The 23,190-nt window shown below is 35.4% G+C and overlaps 1 protein-coding gene across 3 annotated transcripts in view; it reads left to right on the forward strand.

Moving 5' to 3' along the window:
- The window catches only part of Atg5 (autophagy related 5), a 127,880-nt gene that overhangs the window by 40,314 nt on the left and 64,376 nt on the right, over positions 1–23,190 (forward strand). For all 3 annotated transcript variants that reach the window (XM_026389663.2, XM_026389664.2, XM_026389665.1), the window contains one exon: positions 16,883–17,045. In XM_026389663.2, coding sequence (XP_026245448.1) covers positions 16,883–17,045 — 163 coding nt within the window. The remainder of the gene's footprint in view (positions 1–16,882; positions 17,046–23,190) is intronic.

Below are 23,190 nucleotides of genomic sequence, written 5' to 3' on the forward strand. Positions count from 1 at the left end.
GCATTAATGCAAAAGAATCCTTTCAGTGTGTGGAATTTTTCAAAAGGGTGTTAGTGTGATTTGAGAATTTAGTGATATCAGGTGAGGATATCCAGCTCTTTGAAATGCCTAGTTCTATCTATAATGTAAATACAGTTTGTTACTCTGTTGGGGTGGGGGGATTAAAAACAAAAACAACCCTTGGTTTTTTTCTTTCTTTCCTGGTAAAATGGTGCTGATTTGCTTTTAAAAAGAGCAGATATCATTTTGAATTTATTAAGGGCAAGAGCTCACATTTGCTAAGCAAATGAGGATAGTACTAATATGCTAAACTCCGCTGAATGTTGTGAATACCACAAGTTAGATATGCCAGACCATCCTGTTGTGCTTAAACAGACACTGCTGCTGGTTCTGGCTGTTCTTGAGAGTGCTCATATGACTGACCACACCTGATTTCTGATGAACAGTTTTTTTGCTATGCCAGAACCCTCTTGTCTTAGTGAAAAAATGTATCATATCTTTGCTTCTATTCTCTGTTGAGGACATAGGTGTGAGGTAGCTTTCCATGTTCTTCAGTGTACTTTTGGCTTCTCTCTTGCTTCTACACTGCTTGTGCTTTCCAGTAATAAATATTTGTGGTTGCTTTAGAGTATCTCTCAATAGTATGTTGTTTTAGTTACCTATTACTGTTTGACAGACTACAGGTTGAAAATTCCTTGTCCAAAAAGCTTGGAACAAGAATTCTTTCAGATATTGGGTTTTTGTTGTGGTTTTTGGAATATTTGTGTAGACATTACAATTTGAGCATTGCTAATCCAAGAAATCCAAAATATGTCAAAATCTGAACATTTTTTTCTTATGTTGGTGTTCAAAAGTTTCGGATTTTGGATTTCAGATTAGTGATGTTCAGTCTATGCTACAAATCTAACAGCGTAAAATACACAGTTTCTGTGGATCAGGAGTGTAGGCATGATTTTACTCAGTCTTCCACATAAGTCTTAGACAAGGCTGCTTTCAAGATATTGACTGGGCTGCAATCTCATTTGAAAGCTTAATTTAGGAAGAATCTGCTTTCAGGCTTGTTCAGAGTAAACCACATTTTCTTGTGTTACAGGATTGAGGGCCCTGTCTTTACGATGCCTATTAGCTGCCAGCTGCACTCAGCACTTTGAGACTACTTCAATTTCCTTATCATATTTACTTTTCTAACATGGCCACATCTTGTCTAAAGATAGTCTAGCAGCATGGCAGAATTTTATGTAACATGATTTGGTCACAGGATTAAGATCTTGTCACCTTTCCCATATTCCTTGGGATTGAAGCAAGTTACAGTTTTGTGCACTCTCAGGGGAAAAGGATTATAGAGTGAACACCACGAAGTGTTGATCATGGAGGTTCATACAAACTATGAAATTAGGTTTATTTAGTTGCTCATATATTAATCAAATATGTAGTGAAGTTAATATCGGCTTTTAGCTTTGGCAGAGTAACTAACTAGTATTTTTTTTCTTTAACTGTAACTATAAAACATGACAAAATACATTAAGTAGAGCTACTTTTAGGCACTGAATATTAGAGAGCAAACAAAGCAAGCCCCATGGTTAGTTCATCTTTGTGCTTTGGGACAGTATTCTGACTGTGGCATAAGGAACAGAATTGAAGCACAGAGCAAGGGAGTTCTACTGAACTGAAGATGCAGAGATTAGAGTATTGGGTTTCTGAAGTAATTGGAACTTGCTAGGAAGGGTATCAGTAAGAAGGAACTAAGGTGTGTGTGTGGGGGGGTGGGGATTCCTAGAGGTACTTGGTTGAGGGCTGGGCTACACCTACATAGATGATTGCAAGGCCTAGTAGAGAGTGGTTGTTATGGGGTTAAGAGCAGAACTAGATGCTGGGAGTCCTACAGTGGTAAGAAATATTGGATTCCAGATTGCCAGAATATATATACATCAAGGTAACACACTGAACATTTATCTGAAATACCAGAATTTGAAATTAAGTATTATACTTCAGGTCAGGGATTGGCAAACCATGGATTGTATGTCAAATCTGGCCTCTGACCCCGCCCCCCCTTTTTCTTTTGTCTTCTTTTGACTTGGTACTCCAGATTGAACTCAGGGACACTCTTACTACTGAGATACATCCACATTCCCCACCCCCACCCCTTTTTGAGACCACGTCTCACTAAATGGTCCAAACTGGGCTTTAACTTGTGATCCATCATCTTGCCTTAGCCTCATGAATCATTGGAGTTATAGATATACCACCACAGCTAGCTGGCCTACTGATAGTTTTTGCATGGCCTATGACATAGGGGTAGTATTTATGTTTAAATGTTTGGGAAAAAAATTAAGAATAAAAGTTTGTGACCATAAAAAAGTTTCAGTAACCATAAATAAAGATGCATTGAAATGCGGTCATCTATGAAAGTTTATACAATATTATCTGTGGCTTCTTTGGGGCTATAACAGCAGAGTTGAGTATTTGCAGTTGAAAGGTATAGCTTATTCATGACAAATTCTCTATAGAAAGTTTAACAACCTCTGTTGTAGAGTAAGAGTTGTTCTAGACCTGCCCTAATAAAGCCTTAAATTAAGCCATTTTAAACTTAGTTTAAGGGTAAACTAAGCTATCAAGAACAAAACTCAGTAGCTTAAAAGAAACAGATAAGCTGGAATCCTTATACGATATTCACAGTGCCCAATACACAATCAGCAATTACTTGCCTGGCAAATAAACAGAAATATGTCATGTATAATGAGTGAAGGAAAATTTGCTTCAGTAGAAATTGACCCTTAGATAAGCCCACAACACCAGAGCCTCTGGGATAACACCATCTAGTCTAACATACATGTAATTGGAGTTCATGGAGATGAGAGGGGGGAGAGAATGGGCTAAAGAAAAAAAAATTGGGGGGGATATTTTAATGACTTAATGAAAGGTTTATATTCTTAAATTGAAAGAAAGAAAGAAAAAACAAAACACAACCAAAGGCAGCACATAAAATTCTATGTGTTGGGAATGTAGCTCAGTTGTATAGCATTTGTCTAGAATACTTGAGGCCCTCCCTGAGTTTAATCACCAGCATGAAGGTGTCGAATGTATATGTATACTTATTGTGTGTGTATGTGGTGTAAGTTATATAAGAACAACTACTATCCTGTCTTATAAACAAGGAAAGACTGAAAATTTATAAAAATGAGATAGCTATAATCTTTGGATAATGGAATTAAGGGTGAATTCATTCTTTCAGGGTAGTTTTGGGCATTTTCAAAACCATTATAAATATACACATCTCTTTCTATAAAACTTCTAGAACAGAAATACCATTTAACACGATATGTATTCTTTACTAGAATTTTGGAAAATACAGAAACAAAATTTTCTAGAGAAATAATAGACTAATTTCTCAAAGTTACAGTAATTAAGGCTGTTGGGAACCTACATAATTGGGAAAATATTTACAGATTGTATATCTAATAAGTGTATAGACTACAGTATAAAGAACTTTTATAACTCAAGAATAAAAAGATAAATAAACAAGTGAAAAATGGCCAAAGGATTTGAATAGACATTTCTTCAAAGAAGATGTAAAATTGGCCAGTAAATATATGAAGAGATGCTTAGCATAATTAGCCATTGGGGAAATACAAAAACAAAACAACAACAACGACGAAAACTTTACAGTGATTTATCCCTACACATCCTAGATTGATCATAATTTTAAAAGTTGGATAATAATATGTTGAAGAGGGTGTGTCCTCATTGCAGCCTTCTTTCATTATTGATGGGAAAGTAAAGTAAGTACATCCACCAAGCAGTGTAGCATGTCCTCAGATGTTTAAACAGACTTATTGTGTGATGCAGCATTCCACTCTTAATAATGTACACAAGAGAATGGAAAATAAACCAACACCAAAACTTGTACATGGATATTCATAACTTCATTATTTATAATAAGCAAAAACTGGAAAAAAAACTTGATTGATGAATGGATGAACAATATATATCATATAATCTGTAATATAATTATTTCATGATAGGAATGTATTACAAATGTTCTCTACAGCCTTGAAAACATAATGTTAAATGAAAGAAGGAAGACAAAAAACTACATGGTGTATAATTCATTTCTATTAAATGTCCAGTGTAGTGAAATCCATAGAGATAGTACATTAATTGCTTTTCAGCATTTAGAAGGACAGCATGGAAACAGTGCTAATGGGTGTGGGGTTGTTTTCTTTATGGGATGATGAAAATGTTACGCTATTAGGTAAGTACTGATTTCGTGACCATGTGAATATAATGAAAACCACTCAAATCCTACTTCTTTAAAAAGGTGAATCTTAAGAAGTGAGTTATATCTCAGTTTTTTAAATAAAAGTCTTTATTAGTGCATTGCAATTATACATAATTGTGGGGTCCATTTGACACAGTCACACATGCATGGAATATGATTTACTCCATTTTTGTCCACAGTGTTTTCTCTTTACCCTCCTTCCTTCCCCTGTTCTCCTTCTTCTACTTCCCTGGCTTTTCATCTATTATTTTTTTTCTTCTTTCAATTGATAGTTTATAGATATACATAACCTGTGGTATATTCATATATAAACACATAGCATAATTTGTCAAATTCATTCCTCAATTCTTTCCTTTCCTGTCCCATCCTTCTGCCCCCTCAATACCCTTCCTCTACACTTATGTCCACTCTATTTTCATGGCATCTACCTTTATCCCCTTTTTCCTTACACTGCTCTAGCTTCCATGTATGAGAGAAGACATTTGACCCTTGAATTTATGAGTCTGGCTTATTTCACTTAGCATGATGTTCTCTGTTTACCAGCAAATGGCATAATTTTGTTGTTCTTTATGGCTGAGTAAAACTCCATTGTATATATATTCCACATTTTCTTTATCCATTCATCTGTTGATGGGCATCTGGGCTGATGTCATAACTTGGCTGTTGTGAATTGTACTGCCATCGACTTTGGTGTGCCCCTATCACTATAGTATGCTGACTTTAGTTCTTTTGGATAAATACCAAGGAGTGAGACAGCTGGATCAAATGGTGCTTCTATTGGTTTTTAGAGGAATCTCCATCTGGTGCTTTCCAAAGTAGTTGTACTAATTTGCAATCCCACCAACAAAGTATGAGTGTACCTTTTCCCCCACATTCTTGCCAGCATTTATTATTTGTTTTCTTGATGATTCCCAGTCTAACTGGAGTGAGATGAAGTCTCATAATAGTTTTGATTTGCATTTTCCTGATTGTTGAGGGTGTTGAACATTTTTTCATGTATTTATTGATCATTTGTATTTCTACTTTTGAGAAATGTCTGCTCAGTTCTTTTGGCCATTTATTGATTAGGTTATTTGTGGGTTTTTTTTTTTTTTTTGTGTGTGTGTGTGTGTGTATGTAGTGTGTATGTATTTATTCTGAATATGAATCTTCTATCAAAAGAGTAGGTGGCAAGGATTTTCTCCCATTATGTATGCTTTCTCTTCATGTTCTTGTTTCCTTTGCTCTGTGCAGAAACTTTTTTAATTTGATGTCATTCCCACTTATTGATTCATGGTTTTTGTTTCTTGAGTTTTCAGGGTCTTATTAAGGAAGTGGGTGCCTGCACATTGTTGACCTTATGCTTTCTTCTAACTGTTGCAGCATTTCTGATGTAATTCCTATGTCTTTGATCCACTTTGATTTAACTTTTATGCAAGATGAGAGAGAGGGATCTAGTTTTATTCTTCTATATGTAAATTCAGTTTTCCCAGCACCATTTGTTAAAAAGGTTCTTTGACATTTTTGGCACCTTTGTTCAGTATGAGATGAATGTAACTATGTGGGTTTGTCTCTGTGTTTTCTATCGTATTCCATTGGTTCTCCTATCTGTTTTGATGCTAATACCATGCTGGTTTTGTTACTATAGCTCTGTAGTATAATTTGGGGTCAGGTTGTTTTTGTTTATTTGTTTTCCTTTGATACCCGGGTGTTTAACTGCTGAGGCTGGTTTTGAACTTACAGTCTTCCTGCCTGAATCTCCCAAACTGCTGGGATTATAGGTATGTGCCACCACAACTGGAGGAGATCAGGTATTGTGATGCCTCCAGCATCACTCTTCTTGTTTAGTATTGCATTGGCTATTCAGGGTTTTTTATTCTTCCAATGAATTTTAAGACTATTTTTCCTAGTTCTTTGAAGACTGTTTTAGGTATTTGGTTGAGATTGTGTTGAATCTGTATAGTGTTTTGGTAATATAGGCAGTTTGACAATATTAATTCTGCCTACCTAAGAACATGGGAAGTCTTTCCATCTTCTAAAGTATTCTTCAATTTTCTTTCTTCAGTGTTCTTTAGTTTTCATTGTAGAGGTCTTTTACCTCCTTGGTTAGATTTATTCCCAAATATTTTATTTTCTTGAGGTTATTTTGGACATGAGAGTTTCCTGATTTCTTTCTCAACAGATTTATTATTGGAAAATAGGAAAACTGTTGGTTAATGGGTAGTGATCTTGTGTTCTGATACTTTGCTGAATTTATTTATCAGCTCTAGAAGTGTTTTTATGGAGTTTTGGGGTCTTCTAGATATAGGAACATGTCATCAACAGATAATTTTTCTCTTTCCTGTTTGTATCCCTTGAATTTCTTTTCCTTAATTGTTCTGGCTAGAGTTTGAAGAAGTATATTGAGTAGTACTGGTGAATAATGGTTAATAATTTGGCAAGATAATTCTCCAGTAAGTGTCCTAGAAAATAAACTCCAAGGAGGACAAATACACACCTATACACATTGTAACCCAACTGCTGGAAACCAGTTATAAGTAGAAAATGGTAAAAGTAGCCAGAGAAAAATAAGAGGACATAAAAAGGAACAATGCAAATGATGACTGGTTTCTTATCAAAAACAGTGAAGGTTGGGGCTGGGGATGTGGCTCAAGCGGTAGCGCGCTCACCTGGCATGCGTACGGCCCGGGTTCGATCCTCAGCACCACATACCAACAAAGATGTTGTGTCCGCCGAGAACTAAAAAATAAATATTAAAAAAAAATTCTCTCTCTCTCTCTCCTCTCTCTCACTCTCTCTTTAAAAAAAAAAAACAAAACAGTGAAGGTCAAAAGACAATAGAATAACATCTTAAAATACGATTAAAAAATAATGGTAAAAGGTCTGGGTTTGTGGCTCAGTGGTAGAGTGCTTGCCTAGCATGTGTGAGGCACTGCATTAAACACACACACACACACACACACACACACACACACACACACACACAGCTAAATAAACAAAATAACGGTACTGTGAACATCGGTAACTAAAAATATTTTTAAAAATATATTGGTAAGAATGAAACATTGGGAATGGTAAATAGTAAATGTAAAGATTATTTCTTTTAATTTCTTTAAAGGAGAAAAGCTGTTTAAAGCAAGAATAATTATAATGAAGGGTTGATGGTATATCAACCATCAACTTTACATAAGTTAAAAATATCAATTTTACATAAGCAAAATTATCTGAGCATAGTCATTCAAAGAATAGGGACACTAAATTGTTTGTTAACTTTGGCTCAAAAAAGATAGCACAAGGAAAACAACAATATTTCAAACTGAATGGTAATGAAAAGACAATGTATTAAAGTTTATGGCATTCACCTAAATCAGTGCTTGAGGGAATGAAAAGCTGTAATTTTCTATACCAAAAAACAATATGATGATATCAAGATGGAAGATTGAATATAATTACTACAGATGGTAAAGCCATTAAAGGATAGTAGGAAATAAGAGTAACATTATGCCAATAAATGTGACAAATGGAAACATTCAAACCAAAACTGAGACAAGAAATGACAGAAATTAATAACATCTTCATCCCTAAAGGAACTGGATTTATAATTTTAAAAACCTCACAAAATAAAACTCTGTGAGTAATAGTGTATTAATGAATTCTCTAGAGCAAGCTTTTTGCAGTAAAGAGAAAAGAGAACATTTCCCTGCTGTGTTAGAGGCTGGAATAACTCTGATACTAAAAACTATTGGAGAAATTACAAGGAAAGTTTAGATCACTAGTCCTCATCAACATAGATACGGAAGCCCTCAAAAAAAAATAACTAGACAGTTGAATCTATTCATACATAAAAAGCATAATACAAACTGTGGCTGAATTGAGTTTATCCCAAGAATACAAGATTGAGTTAACATTCAAGTGTCAATCAGTGTAATTTATTAAATTGACAGGATAAAGAAAAATAACATTACAAAAATAATAGACATGGGGCAAGGAGATAAACATTGACTGAATTCAATACTCATTTGTTAACAAATCCCTTACCAAACTTAGAAATAAAAGAAATTTACTTCAGTTTGACAAAGGGTATATAAGAAAAGGGTATATAAGAAAAGCCTATAACAAATCATGCTAACTAATGTTTTTTGGTTTTTTTTTTATTGGTTGTTCAAAACATTACAAAGCTCACGATATATCATCTTTCGTACATTTGACTCAATTGTGTTATGAACTCCCATTTTTACCCCAAATACAAATTGCAGAATCACATCAGTTACACACTCACGTTTTTACATAATGGCATATTAGTGACTGTTGTATTCTGCTACCTTTCCTATCCCCTACTATCCCCCCTCCCCTCCCATCTTCCCTCTCTACCTCATCTGCTGTTGTTCAGTTCTCTCCCTTGTCCCCCCCCCCTTTCTCCTCACAACCTCTTATATGTAATTTTGTGTAACATTGAGGGTCTCCTACCATTTCCATATGCTTTCCCTTCTCTCTCCCTTTCTCTCCCCCTACTCATCTCTGTTTAATGTTAATCTTTTCCTCATGCTCTTCCTCCCTGTTCTGTTCTTAGTTGCTCTGTTTATATCAAAGAAGACATTTGGCATTTGTTTTTTAAGGATTGGCTAGCTTCGCTTAGCATAATCTGTTCTAATGCCATCCATTTCCCTGCAAATTCTATGATTTTGTCATTTTTTAGTGCTGCGTAATACTCCATTGTGTATAGATGCCACATTTATCCATTCATCTATTGAAGGGCATCAAGGTTGGTTCCACAGTCTAGCTATTGTGAATTGTGCCGCTGTGATCATTGATGTGGCAGTATCCCTATAGTACGCTCTTTTAAGATCCTCAGGGAATAGTCCGAGAAGGGCGATAGCTGGGTCAAAGGGTGGATCCATTCCCAGCTTTCCCAGGAATCTCCATACTGCTTTCCAAATTGGCCTCACCAATTTGCAGTCCCACCAGCAGTGTACAAGTGTACCCTTTTCCCCACATCCTCGCCAACACTTATTGTTGTTTGACTTCATAATGGCTGCCAATCTTACTGGAGTGAGATGGTATCTTAGGGTGGTTTTGCTTTGCATTTCTCTGACTGCTAGAGATGGTGAGCATTTTTTCATGTACTTGTTGATTGATTCTATGTCCTCCTCTGAGAAGTGTCTGTTCAGGTCCTTGGCCCATTTGTTGACTGGGTTATTTGTTATCTTATTGTTTAATTTTTTGAGTTCTTTGTATATTCTGGAATTGAATGTTTGGAGTCCTGTAGGCTTCCAGGATATGGCAATCCATTCCATCTTTCATCTCTGGGAAGTTTTCTAGAATTATTTCATTTAATTGGTTGTCCATTCCTTTGGTTTGATTCTCTATGCCTTCTTCTATCCCGTTCACTCTCAAATTTGTTTTTTTTATGACATCCCATATCTCTTGAATAGATTGCTCGTGGGATTTAAGCATCTTTTCTGTGTTGACTATATTCTTTTCAAGTTGATAAACTTTGTCTTCATTATCTGATGTTCTGACTTCTACTTGATCTAGTCTATTTGTAATATTCTCGTTTGAGTTTTTAATTTGGTTTATAGTTTCCTGCATTTCTAGGATTACTGTTTGATTTTTCTTTAAGATCTCTATCTCCTGGTAAAGTTTGTTCTTTGCCATTTGAATTTGTTTGTTTAATTCATTTTCAAAATATACTTTTATTGCTTGGACTTGCTGTCTCATGTCTTCTCTAATATTCCTTTCCATCTGAGTTAGGAATGCCTTGAGTTCTTTCCCTATCCATGTTTCTGATGCTTCTAGGTCCTTCTGTAGATTTAAGTTGTCCTGCATTGTTTGTACTCCTTTTTTCCCCTTGTTTTTTCATGATGTTCACGTTACTTTCCAGCTCTATTGGGGTGTCCGAATGGAGGGGTGGGACTGGACTGTCTCTGGTTGGTTTCAGCTCCCGGACACCGGCAGGCGGGCAGTCTCCAGCTGCCCAGTCGAGCTGGCAGCCGGCGGGTGATTGTTCGCCAGCGGGTGTGCGGTTTCCAGCTGCTCAGTTGCAGGGGCAATGGGCCGGATGTTGCCGGCAGGCGTGCAGTCTCCAGCTGCCCAGTCGCAGCGGCAACGGGCCGGCTATTGCCGGCGGGCGGGCGATCTCTAGCCGCCCAGTCAAGAGGTCGGTCGCCGGCGGGTGGGCTGTCGCTGGCGGGCGGACGTTCTCCAGCCTCCCAGTCACGCGGGGCCTGGCCTCTAGTCCCCTGGTTTCTCCTGCTAGTCCTGGTTTCTCATGCTAGACCGGATTTCCCCTGAGTGATGGCTCTCGGCAGTTCAAACTGTACTCTGGGCCTGCCGTTTGTTGGGTGTGGAGGGTGGCTATTGGGATCCCAGGCACTCTATTGTTTTGATTTTTTCCACTTGCACCTCCCCCAGCGCTGGCAAGACAGGTTTCGTTTTCCCCGCTGATGGGAGGGGGAGTTGAAGGTCAGGTGTCTCTAGTTTTCCCCGAGTCTTTATGCAGGCTCGCTTTGATAATCCCTCCCCGGGAAAGCCTAGGAGAGATTTTATGCGAATTCCCCGCTGTATGGGAGATGAGCTGAGTAACACGCACCTGTTTTATTGTTGCAATCTGTCGGAGAGTGGCAGTGGTTACTTCAGCTCTCCAAGATGGTTGCCGCTGGTTTCCTTGGTGGAGTTTCCGTTGTGGGGGATAGAAGTGTACCGCTTCCTTCCCCGTCTGAAATCCCGAACTCAGCCCGGGGCTCAGTGAGGGCTCAGCCGGCTGGATTCCACAGAATCCGCAGCAATGTTTCTCTCTGCTTGCTGGCAGCTTCCCGGCGACGCCCCGTGGTCTGTAGCTGTAAGTCGGGCTGCGCAGATCAGTCAGCCAGGATCTCGGGTCGCACAGTTGGCTCGTGTTTGAGACTCAATTACCGGACCTCGGTGCTGGAAATCCTTCCTCTAGGTTTCGGTGCACCCCCGTTTTGCTGTAAGTTCCTAACAAGATAGTTTTTTTGTCGTCGTTCTAACTCATTATTCAACTTCGGTGTGATACACTCTATTCGAGGCCATCTTCAGACTAGACTAATGGTTTTTCAATGTTTCAGCCTAAGATGAAGAAAATGGCAAGGACATCTGATCCCTCTAGTTTCATAGACATTCTTCTATAATGCAATATATTTTTCTCAATCACTGTGCTGTTAAAAATGGAGGAATAAAAACCATGGGACTTATAGGGAAAGGGGATAGGGCACTGCATCCAACAACTTTTTGTGACAAAAAGACAGAAACCTGGTAAGATCCATAGCACAGTCTTATACATATTAAAAGGTTAAGCAGTATGTAAACACTATAATAAATATGGCATTTTAAATTGAAAAAGATTAGAAGTTTGCTTGTTGAAATGGGCATTGGAAGAGTTGAAGCTTGCCAATTGTTATGTGGTTTCACAGAAAATTGTAACACCTGATGTGGATGACCCATGAAGTAGTGGGTCCATTTCTTTGTGTGTGTGTGTGTGTGTGTGTGTTCTGTATTCCTATGCAGTTTGGTTTATCTGGGTGCAATTTTCCTACAATTATGGACATTATTTTATTTAAGTACATGCAATTCACATTGCATTCAGCTTGTTTGCTAACGTATCAGTTGCTTTGGAACATGTATAAAAGACTTGACCAGAAACTTTGCAGAACAACATATGAATTACCAACCAGCACTTGAAAAGGCGCTGAACATCTTTAGTCATTAGGGAAAAAGGTAAATTAAAACCACAATGAGATGTTACTTTACAGTCAATAGAGTGACTAAAATGAAAGAGACTGACACCAAGTACTAACTTTGAGGACATGGAGTAACCAGAACTGTCATAATTTGCTGATGAGATTTTAAAATTGTTCTGTCACTTTGAAAAACAGTTTGGCAGTTTTTAAATGATGTTAAATATACACTTAGACTGTATCACCCTGCATTTCTGTTTCTAAATGTTTATTCAAGAAAGATGAAAAGGCAGTATCTACAAAGAGACTGTGTATATTAATGTTCATAGTAGTTTTATTAATAATAGTTCAAACCTGGAAACAATCCTAATATCTTTTAAGAGATTTTTGGGTAAACACATTGTGAAACATTCATTCAATGGCATGCTACTCAGCAACAAAAAGGACCTAATTACTGATGTGTAGTAACATGAATGATTCTCAAAAGCATTATGCTAAGTGAAAGATGATAGATTATAGAACACTACATGTCTGGTTTTATTTATATGACTTTTTTTTTAACAGACTAAACTAATCTCTGGTGTTACAGATCATATCAGTGATTGGGTAGGAAGGAGGGAAATGAATGCAAGAGGTACAAAATAACTTTTGGCAGAGTGGGAAGAGAGGATCAATGGTATTATTCTATTACCTGGTTTGGGATAAAGCTCTCCTAACTGTGCTCTTAAATTCCTGTGTTTCATTGTATATGAATTATATCCCGGTGAAGGTTTTAAAAATTATTGAGACTGGATGCAGTAGTGGATGCCTTTGGTCCCAGCAAGCCCGAGGCAGGAGGATTGCAACTTTGAGGCTAGTCTCAGCAACTTGGTGAGACCGTGTCTCAAAATAAAAAATAAAAAGGGCTGGGAATGTAGCTCTGTGGTAAAGCATCTCTGGGTTCAGTCCTCACCAACACACACACACACACACACACACACACACACACACACACCTTTGAGAGAGGTGAGAACATTCATGGCCTCTGTCTTGTGAACTTTCAGGGCACTGTCACCCAAGAATATGCCAATAGACATTATAATACTGCCAAATAAATGTCATAATCGAGTCAAGGATAAGGATATTGTTACCTTAACCCTGGCTTAGAGAAAGGGCAAGATTTCTGGAGGAAGTGATGTAGAAGCTGTATCTGAAGACCAAGGAGGGTTTTTTTTTTTTGGGGGGGGGGTAGGAGGCAGTTGTAAAAGTGGTTAGGTGATACATGGAGAAAGAATGTTCTAGGCAGAGGAAATAGTGTGAGGACACAGATATAGCTGAAAGAACTCAAAGAATGTTGAAGGAAATGAGATAAAATCATTGGAGCTGGAGTTTGGAGTTAGTGTGTAGAAGGAATAGGGTGAAATGGTAATGAGAAATTATGCCAGATAGGTTAACAGAGACCAGAGTAATTTAGAATCTTGAAGACTTTAGAATCAGTTTGATTTTATCCTAAAACTAGGACCATGTGAAATGAGAACATTAGGTTTGCATTTTAGGACAATCACTCATTGTAAAAAATGATTTGTGGGTAAGACTGTAGGAGTAGGGCCCAGTTAAAGAGATTTTTTTAGAAACCACCAATAGATCTTAGTCTGGTCAAAGAAAATGGCAGTGGGGATGTTGAAAGTGAGTAAATTACAGATCTATTTAGAATGTAAACTAAACAGAGCTAGGTTAGAAATGGAAGATGAGAAATCATTGGTTTATTTTTGAATTTGTTGAATTTCACATGTTTTTGTGGAACATTCTACTAGATTTGTATGTGTCTGAAGATGGAATAAGGTAATCTTATTCAGAGTGAGCATATGGAATGAAAAAGTGAAGAAGTCCTAGGCTAGAAATTTGAAAAGGGAATGTACTTAAGAGGTTAAGAATACATAAGAGGGGCTGGGGATGTGGCTCAAGCGGTAGCGCGCTCGCCTGGCATGCGTGCGGCCCGGGTTCGATCCTCAGCACCACATACCAACAAAGATGTTGTGTCCGCCGAGAACTAGAAAATTAAAAAAAAAAAAAAAAAAGAATACATAAGAGAAAAATGAGAAGTGGCAGTAACAAGAATCTTGTAGATGACTGCTTCATGTAGAATAGTCATAGGTGTTAGATATTTAGTGAGTGCTTAAAATAGATAAAGATCAAAAGGTATCATTGTTGACCTTGGAGAGAGCAGCTGCAGTGGAGTGCTTAAGGGTAATAATCATATTGTGGTAGATTCATAAGAGGTAAAGGACCTTGGTGAGTTTAAGGTTGAATGTAAAGGGGAAATGAGATAGAAGGCTGTAGCCAAAGAGAACTTGAAGTTGAGGGAACCGGTTTGGTTTTTGTTTGGGGTAGCTATTACTATGTTTCAAGATAAAAGAACACTGTTAGGAACCAGTCATTAAGAGAGAAAAATCACTGAAGATAACTTTGGAAAGGGAAAGGATTAATTAATTGGGCCAGGTTCCAAAGGTTCAACAAATGGGATCTGGGAAACAGGAAGAGAGATATCCCATAGATTTTTAACAGGAGGAAAAGAGATGTTTGATTATAGGTAATTGTGTAGATTGTATCTTGGTAGAATTAGAAAATTAAGAAATATTAACAGGTTTTGGTGTATTGATTTTTAGCATTGTTTCAATTAACTTAGCTTCTTTTTTATAATACACTCTTTTAAAGTAAACTTTAAAAATGTTACCTCATTTTTCTGTCTAAATGTTGAACCAACTTTTAGAGATAACTCAGTAATAACATTGCTATGCTTTGGCAACTTCAGCTTGTTTAATCAGATGTTGGATTTTTCAGAGGTGACAAGGAAAATGCATTTTTGGCTTTGCTTTATTGTTTTAACAGAGTACCCTGTGTCTGCCGTGTTACCAATAAGTTGAATGCCTTTTTTCTTTCTTTTAACATTATTCATTCTCTCTAATGCATCTGGACACATTCCAAACAGTGTGGATTAATATTTTAATTAAACAATACAAGTAATAATATCTAAGTAAATGGGACTTTTCAGATTACTTTTGTAAAAGTGAAATTAAATTTGATTTATTGTGGGTCTGACTTGGAAGATTAATGAAAGAGAGTAAACATGATGTCTGAGTTACCACCTTTATCTAGAAGAATTTGTTTGGATTGAAAATAAATGCACTTATATACAATGGCTAATGCACGTTAGAGAAGATTAGAAATGTAATGAATCAAGGGTCTGTTTTTAGTTTCATTGTGAAGTTTTTTAAAAGACTTTCCATTCCCATCTCAAGCTAATCATAGAAAGAGGAGCATTTCATGAGTAGAAGCTGTGGGGCTTAAGCTAAGACATCTATCACTTTCTTCTTTGCCACAATCAATTTAACTGCCTTCGCTGCTTAAGCAGACCTCTCCTTTTTCTGCTATTGCTCTTATTTCCCTTAACTTCATATAATTTATGACCTCAATGCCTTCCTATATATAGAGGTGGACATTCTGTTAAGGGTATACACAAAATATCTGCACACTCTCGATAGAACTTTCTTTTGCTATAAAGTGTGTTCATTTATAGTTGTAAGCTATCATTTATAGTTGTGAGACATTCTTTAAGCATAGGTAGTGTGGTGATGAGTAGCTAGGCTAAACAAAAGTTACCCCCAATGGTGTTTTATTCGAGGCTTCTCCAACCACTGTTTTGAAAGATCTAACTGCTTCCCCCTCCCATAATCAACTTGTACATCAAATTTTAAGAAATATATGAGTAGTACTTAAATAGGCAAAAATTTTTTTTCTTTTGGAATAAGACCATTTATATTTTCAGCCACTCATTTATAATATCAAACTATAAGCAATAGGCTAGAGAATGAATGATATCTAAAAGATAATTTTAGAGTTTACTTTTATTTTTATTTGTATATTTTGTGGTTCTGGAGATCTATCCATGGCCTCAGACATAATAGCAAGTGTACTACATTGAGCTACATTCCCAACTCAAGGCTCAGTTTTTAAAATGACAAATAAAAATTGTATCTTTGTTTTGAAATTGAAAAACATTTTTAAATTTATAGATTAATTATACCAAAATTAACATTTTCTAGAAATTATTAAAAATTGTGTCTTATGTTTATAATACACTGAACTTCTTTTCTAATTCTGTGACTTTAGGTTTTAGGGGTTGCTTTATAGGCTTGGAATGGAAAGCAATTGAACTTAAATAGAAATACCTACTTAAATAGAAATAATAATGCTGATTACTTTGAATGTAATGGTCGATACACGTGTAATATATCAAGTGAAGTCACAGAATGTGACTTTAGCCATTTTACTTTAAGAACAACTTTTAAACAATTTTATTGAGGTAATTGATGAATAGTAAACTCAACATACAGTGTATACTTTAATAAGAGTTTATACCATACTTTATGTATTCATTTGTTGATTATTTGGGCTATTAAAATAAAGTTGTTGTGAACATTTATGTACAAGTCTTTGTATAGGAATATACTTTAATTTCTCTTAAATACATAGTTGTAAAATGACTGGTTCAGATGGTAGGTGTGTGGTTACCCTTTTTAAGGACTATCAACCTTTTTTAAGTTGGTAGAAGAACTACCAACTTCTCCAAACTAGTTATACTATTTTATATTCCCGTCATTGGTATGAGGGAGTCCCATTCTACATCCTTTCAACTCTTGATGTGGTTAGTTGAAAAGCTGTTTTTTAAATTATTGCACTCCTTTTCTGTTTTATTACAAATATATGTAAGAATTATTTGGGAAAAGTACAAAATGTCACAAATAGCTGATGATTTTAAAGATAAGTTAAAGATGTATTTGTGGTTATTGTGAAGGTAAATATTGGAAAATTCAGGGATACAATTCTCTTTATAAAGGCAAAATTGTGGTGTGTATATCTGTTTTTATATGTTTTTTTTCCCCTTTGATAGAGTTTTCCAGAGAAAGACCTTCTGCACTGTCCATCTAAGGATGCAATTGAAGCTCATTTTATGTCTTGTATGAAAGAAGCTGATGCTTTAAAGCATAAAAGTCAAGTAATCAATGAAATGCAGAAAAAAGATCATAAGCAGCTTTGGATGGGACTACAAAATGGTAACTATAGCAGTTTTTAATTTCAGAGTACCACTTTATAAAACATGATAAAACCATAACCATGTAAACAAGTGATATATTTTAGAATTGGTGGTTCAAGTTAATTCTAGCCTTCATGCCCAAATTTTCAGAGTGGCTACTTTTAGTCATACCTTATATTATACCCTCCCAATATTCCTCTGTTCATGAATTCTGTAGCACTAGACTTAAATACTTAAGTCACTTATTCTGTGACTTAAGACAACATAAACTTTGTTTTAGCTTCTGAAGAAAATGCCATTACTGGTAGTATTTCTTCCTCATTCCTTAGGTATTACCCTTTTGGGATCACAGCTGGAAACTGTGGATGTGTATACCATGATACCCTCTACTTGGGCACAGATCCAACTTCAGTCTATGCTTTCTCAGAACAGCAGACTTTCTTTATGCTTGCATTACTATGTCTGCTATTCTCTGTGATTTATAAAATACCTTCACAGAAGTAGATGAGAGGAGCATGAAGCTCATCTCTGTGTTCTCCATCTTTTGGAGTTCATAGATCCTTAATATTGCCTGTGTTGATTTCCTTCTACTGCCTTCACAGGGTTGGTTTAAATATACTCCTTACTTCACATGATTCCTATATTTCAGTTACTGTGATTCAATTAGATAATACTAGTTCACTGACCTTATAGTTCAAATTTCAGTTACCATGGTATATTAACTATAATTAGTTACATGAAGTACAAATTTTATTGCTGGCTGTTTAGTCCAAGAATCATTACATAACAGTGAATGTGTTCATGATCAGTGACAAATTATATTGCTTTTTACATTGTCTGTCAGTGATTTGTCACTATGCATTAGTTATTCATGTTGTCCATAGACAGCAAAGCATGCAGATATAATGTTTCCTTGTTTCCAACAATAAGCCCATGTAGCATTTTATAAACAAAAAAGAGGGAATTGGCAAGGGAACATAAATGCAGCCAAAAAACTGTGTTTTGGAAACTAGAAGGTAACTGGGTAGTAGCTGGCTCTGGAAAAGTTGAGATAGCTGCCTTTCAAGAAACTGGATATGCAGCCAGAGGAACTAAATGAGGTGAACTCATTAGCATAAATAAGGAAAGTACATTTGACATAAAGGATGAAGGAGTTCCAGAATAAATGATGTTGTTGACGTTCATATTAAAGGAACACTCAGAGCTAGCCCATGATACTGAAAATACAAATGATAAAATGGTGAAAGTTGTTTACAACATAGAAATACTCCAGTTCACCCAGGCTTAGGAATAAATAAAACATTCTAATCAATGTTTTAATATTTTAAAATTACAATATAATAATCATTTTATTTTTTATTTTTCTATATAAATTTATAACAGTTATTTTACATTTTGACAATATATCTTAAAGATCATGCAGTAATTGTAGTTTTTTTCATTAACTAAGATTACTTTGTGGGGCTAGGGGTGTGGTTCAGTGGAAGTGCACTTGCCTGGCATGTGTGAGACACTGGGTTCGATTCTCAGCACCACATATAAATAAATAAAATACAGGTCTGTCACCAACTAAAAAAAATATTAAAAAAATAAAAGATTACTTTGCACAGTTTCGGTGTGCATGATCACATTTTCAGTGCAAACTACAATGCAATTAGAATATTCTATTCTGTGTCTATATTTGGTAGTTGTTTTTGGCTAAGGAATTAATAAATTTTTTCATGGCAGTAACAACTGTATTATTACAATGTCAAGAGGTACTTGTAGTTATTAAGTATTTATTAAAATTTATGCAAAATTCAGAGCATGATGTAAACCTCATATAAGGTACATCTGTATTGTATGTACTGTATATTATATTTCCTCGTTTCTTTGTTTTATTGCTCCTTAGTTTCATATTTATATGTCAGGCATTTTTCAATACCTGGCAGGCACTGGACTTAGTGTTTTTGGTTTTTTTTTTTTTTTTTTTTTTTTTTTTTTTGGTGTGCTGGGGATTGAACCCAGGGTATTTAGCATGTTAAGCAAACACTCTACCAACTGAACTATATCCCTAGCCCCCCAAAATTCTTAATAAATTAAAATAGTCTACAAAACACCTTTTTATTTCTGGCTAACTAAACAGTAATTGATATTTTAGAAGACTTATGAACAAGAAGGTAGCTTAAATGGGGGGAAGCTGGGGATCATATAAAGAGAAGGGAGTTGAGAATAATTTGATCTCAGAATTGAAGTAAATGAATGGACAGAAAAGTCTTTGTTCTTGAAATATACTCTGTCTTGAGGCTGCTAAAAAGAGTTCAGGGATTCAGGAGAGAATTCTAAAAATGATTGAAATGTTTAAGTTGGTGCATTGGAGGATTGAGTGTGAGGAAAATCCTTGAGTCATCAAAAGAACAAGAGTTGTCTCAAGGTTGTGGAGGTAGCTCAATAGTACACTGTTTAATAGTACACTGTTAGCATGTTCTAGGCCCTGGGTTTGATCTCCAGCACTGCCAAAAATAAAAAAATAAAAAGGTTGTCTTAGTTCAACTAAGCTCTACTAATAGTTCTTAAGTCATTCAACTCCTTTGAATTTAGGTTTCTTCATCTGTGTTACAAGATAAGATCTGCCTTCTAGGTATCTGTAAATTATGTAAAAGCCTTTCTTTGAAAGAAAGTAAAGCTGTCTCAGTAAAAGAATTACTAGTATTATTATTGTTGTTGTTGTTACTGCTGCTATTGGAGATTTCACCCAGGGCCTTGCTAATGCTAAGCTTACATTGTTAACACAGCACTACATCCAAATCCCTCAATAAAAAGAATTATTTAGAAGTTACTTTGAGACCTAAGACAAGGTGGGTAAACTGTAGATATGTGACAAATGCCAGTTTTCTTAAATTAAGATTTCCTAGAATCCAGCTATAAACATTCTGTACCTACATTTATGCTACAATAGCAGAATTAAATAGTTGTGACAGGTTATGTGGCCCACAAGCTTAATGTATTATTACCAGTCCTTTTAAGAAAATTTTGTGAAGCCACAGTAGCCTGATCAAACCCACAGCGAATATTCATTGACTTAAACCATGAATCAAAAGATCACATGCTCAGAACTTGGGAAAACAATAATCAGACATAGACTGACAACTGACATTTTTGCTATTGTTTAGGCATCAAGTTTCTTTTCTATATTTCTGTCTTAGATTATATTCTTTCTTCAGTGTGACTATTATAAAGTTAACTTTTCTAAATTAGACTTTATTAAATTAATTTTAAATTGGAGTTTAATTAGATCTAACTTAATGGTGTTTGGTTATACATACTTTATTTCTGTTTGTTCGGAGCTGTAAGTTATTTTTGTGAGTTTATACTTGGTTTCATTTGTAGTAATTAAGACTGAACTTACACTACTCAGAGACCATTTAGAGGTATGCCGTGGTACTGGAGTCCTTTTTATTTATTTTATGTTTCTTTAAAATTAAGATATTTTAGCTGGGTAAATGTTACTTATAAAAAAAATATTGTGGGTAAAATGCTGAAAGGTAAATTGTTAAAAGGTGTGTGTTTTCCATTCTGTTATTCTGTTTGGAGTACTCTTCCTTTTTTGTCTGTTTAACTTCTACGTGTCTTTTGACATTCATGTCTGTTATCACTTTCTATATGAAGCATTCTTTCCATTTTTTTTCCTTGAATATTTATTGACCGCTTAACATGTGCCTGATACTATGCTAAGAGATAGTTATCATCCAGAACCCATGGAACAAACATGGCCAGAGAGCTTACACATAAGTGGAAACAGAATTTCTTATGCTTTCATGCTGTCCTGACTCTTCATTTAAATGCATTTCTCCTTTTGTATTTTGTCACATTCTGTATTGTTATATGTATTATGTATTCTACTAAGCATTATACTCCTGGTTGGAGTAGATCTTATTTTTTATCCCTATCCTGTAGTCTGGTCGTATAGAGAAAGTCAGTAATGACTGAGTGACTCCTTTATTTTATTTCTTTCTGATGCTACCAGGAATAATATTAACAGCTTTACAGAATGGTGTAATATTAGTATAAAAGAGAGGAAGTACGTTGTTTGCATTTATTTATGGAAATGGATTTTATGTTTAAGATTTTTTTTCTCCAACAGAAGTTTCTATTTGTGAAAGATATGTCTCCTTTTTGTTAGTATAATTGTAAACTTGTCAAAATTGAGACAACAGATGGTAAATTTATTTCATTCAGAATTGCACCTGTACAGCAAAACGACTAAACAGAAATTTAAATGACTTTTTTTTTCAAATGCTAGTTTTAATTTCGAAGCTCTCTGTGAAGGAGAAATAAGAAAAGCTTATGAAACCAAGAAAACTCATTTAAGGTATACTGTGCCTTTCAGTGTTTTTTATGAGTTTTCATTTTAGATTTTAAAATATTTAACCTCTCTGAAACAGTTAATAACCACAAAAGAAGAAAAGAAAGAAAGAAAGGAAAGTGGCATTTTTATATATGAGGCAGTTGTCACTACATGTACAGGCTATTTATTTTCTATTAAATGTCATATTTTTCTTATAATCTGGAGATTTGAGTAAATCACTAAAAAGTATTCATAATACATGACTTTGTTTTTAGGCCTGCCTTTTCTTCTGAGTGTATATTACCATCCATTAAGTATTTTAAAAAGACAATAAATTCAGTTGATTTACAAATTAAAGGCAAGGGTTTACTATAAACATGTGGTTAGTCTTTTTAGCACTTTTTTGGCTGGGGGAGGGGATTGAACATAGGGTCTCATACATGCTAGGCAAGCAGTCTATCACTAAGATACATCCCAAACCCATTTTATTTTGTTTTGAGACAGGGTCTCACAAAGTTGCTCAGATTGGCCTTAAACTTGAAGTCCTCCTGCTTCAACCTCCCAAATAACTGAGATTACAGGCATAGGCCAGCACACCAGCTAGTTACTTGATTTTTTTTAGAGACATCACTTGATAGCATGTCATTTTAAATTAAAAACTGTTTTCTAAGAGGAAATAGTGATTATGTATGACAAGTTCTATAATATTTTGAAAATACATTTGATTTGTAGGTAATGTAAAAGATAAGTGCAGTGGTTCCAGCTCTTTGTAGTTTTGTATGATAAAGACAGATGGGTTATAATTTCATCTCTTTGTTTTTATTAGTGGTGTATATATATACAGTTGAGTAAGAATTGAAATGAGATTTTCTGGGTCAGAAGTAGAGCACTGGCTCTCATCTATTCATTGTTTTATCACTTTTGTGATTGTGGCAGGTCATTTTTCTTTATAAGCTGGAATGGTCTTATAGATGCAAAGGTAGTAATAGTTCATGGGACTAAAATTTCAAGAACTTTAAAGCAGTAATCACGTGATAGATTTTTTTCCTGTTGATTCCAGATGGACTTCCTAGATGAAAGTTGTTATTGGTTTTTCTCTATTCTTCTCTTTTTACTAAGCAGGACATAGGTAGAAAGTAAGAGATAACTTTACAGAAATAACATAATACCATAAGAAACAGTACTATAAAACCTCTGTTTTGGTATAAAAATTCTTAAACTTAATGAACCCACTACCTATCTGTATCTTGAAACTTCCAGTTTTCCCATTTTGTTAGCATCACATACTGTCATAGGTATAGGTGCAAAAGAAGAACTGCCAATAGGAAACATAAGTGCTCTTTTTGAACCTTTTGTCTCAGTGCAAGAAAATAGTGTAATAAATCTCTATATATCAGTCAGGCCTCAACAATTTCCAATATATAGCTTCTTTCATTTTATCTTTGACTTCTACTTCTCATCCTTCCCCTACTTTTGAGTTTTTAGAAATTTTTCTTTTTTTCCCCATTATATTGCGCATAGATTTTTTTTTGTGTGTGGTATTTATTTTTTATTTTTTTATATTTTTTTATTGGTTGTTCAAAACATTACAAATCTCATGATATATCTTCTTTCATACATTTGACTCAATTGGGTTATGAACTCCCATTTTTACCCCAAATACAAATTGCAGAATCACATCGGTTACACACTCACGTTTTTACATAATGGCATATTAGTGACTGTTGTATTCTGCTACCTTTCCTGTCCCCTACTATCCCCCCTCCCCTCCCCTCCCCTCCCATCTTCCCTCTCTACCTCATCTGCTGTTGTTCTCAATTCTCTCCCTTGTCCCCCC

Source organism: Urocitellus parryii, chromosome 8 (assembly GCF_045843805.1).
Source record: "Urocitellus parryii isolate mUroPar1 chromosome 8, mUroPar1.hap1, whole genome shotgun sequence".
Lineage (NCBI taxonomy): Eukaryota > Metazoa > Chordata > Mammalia > Rodentia > Sciuridae > Urocitellus > Urocitellus parryii.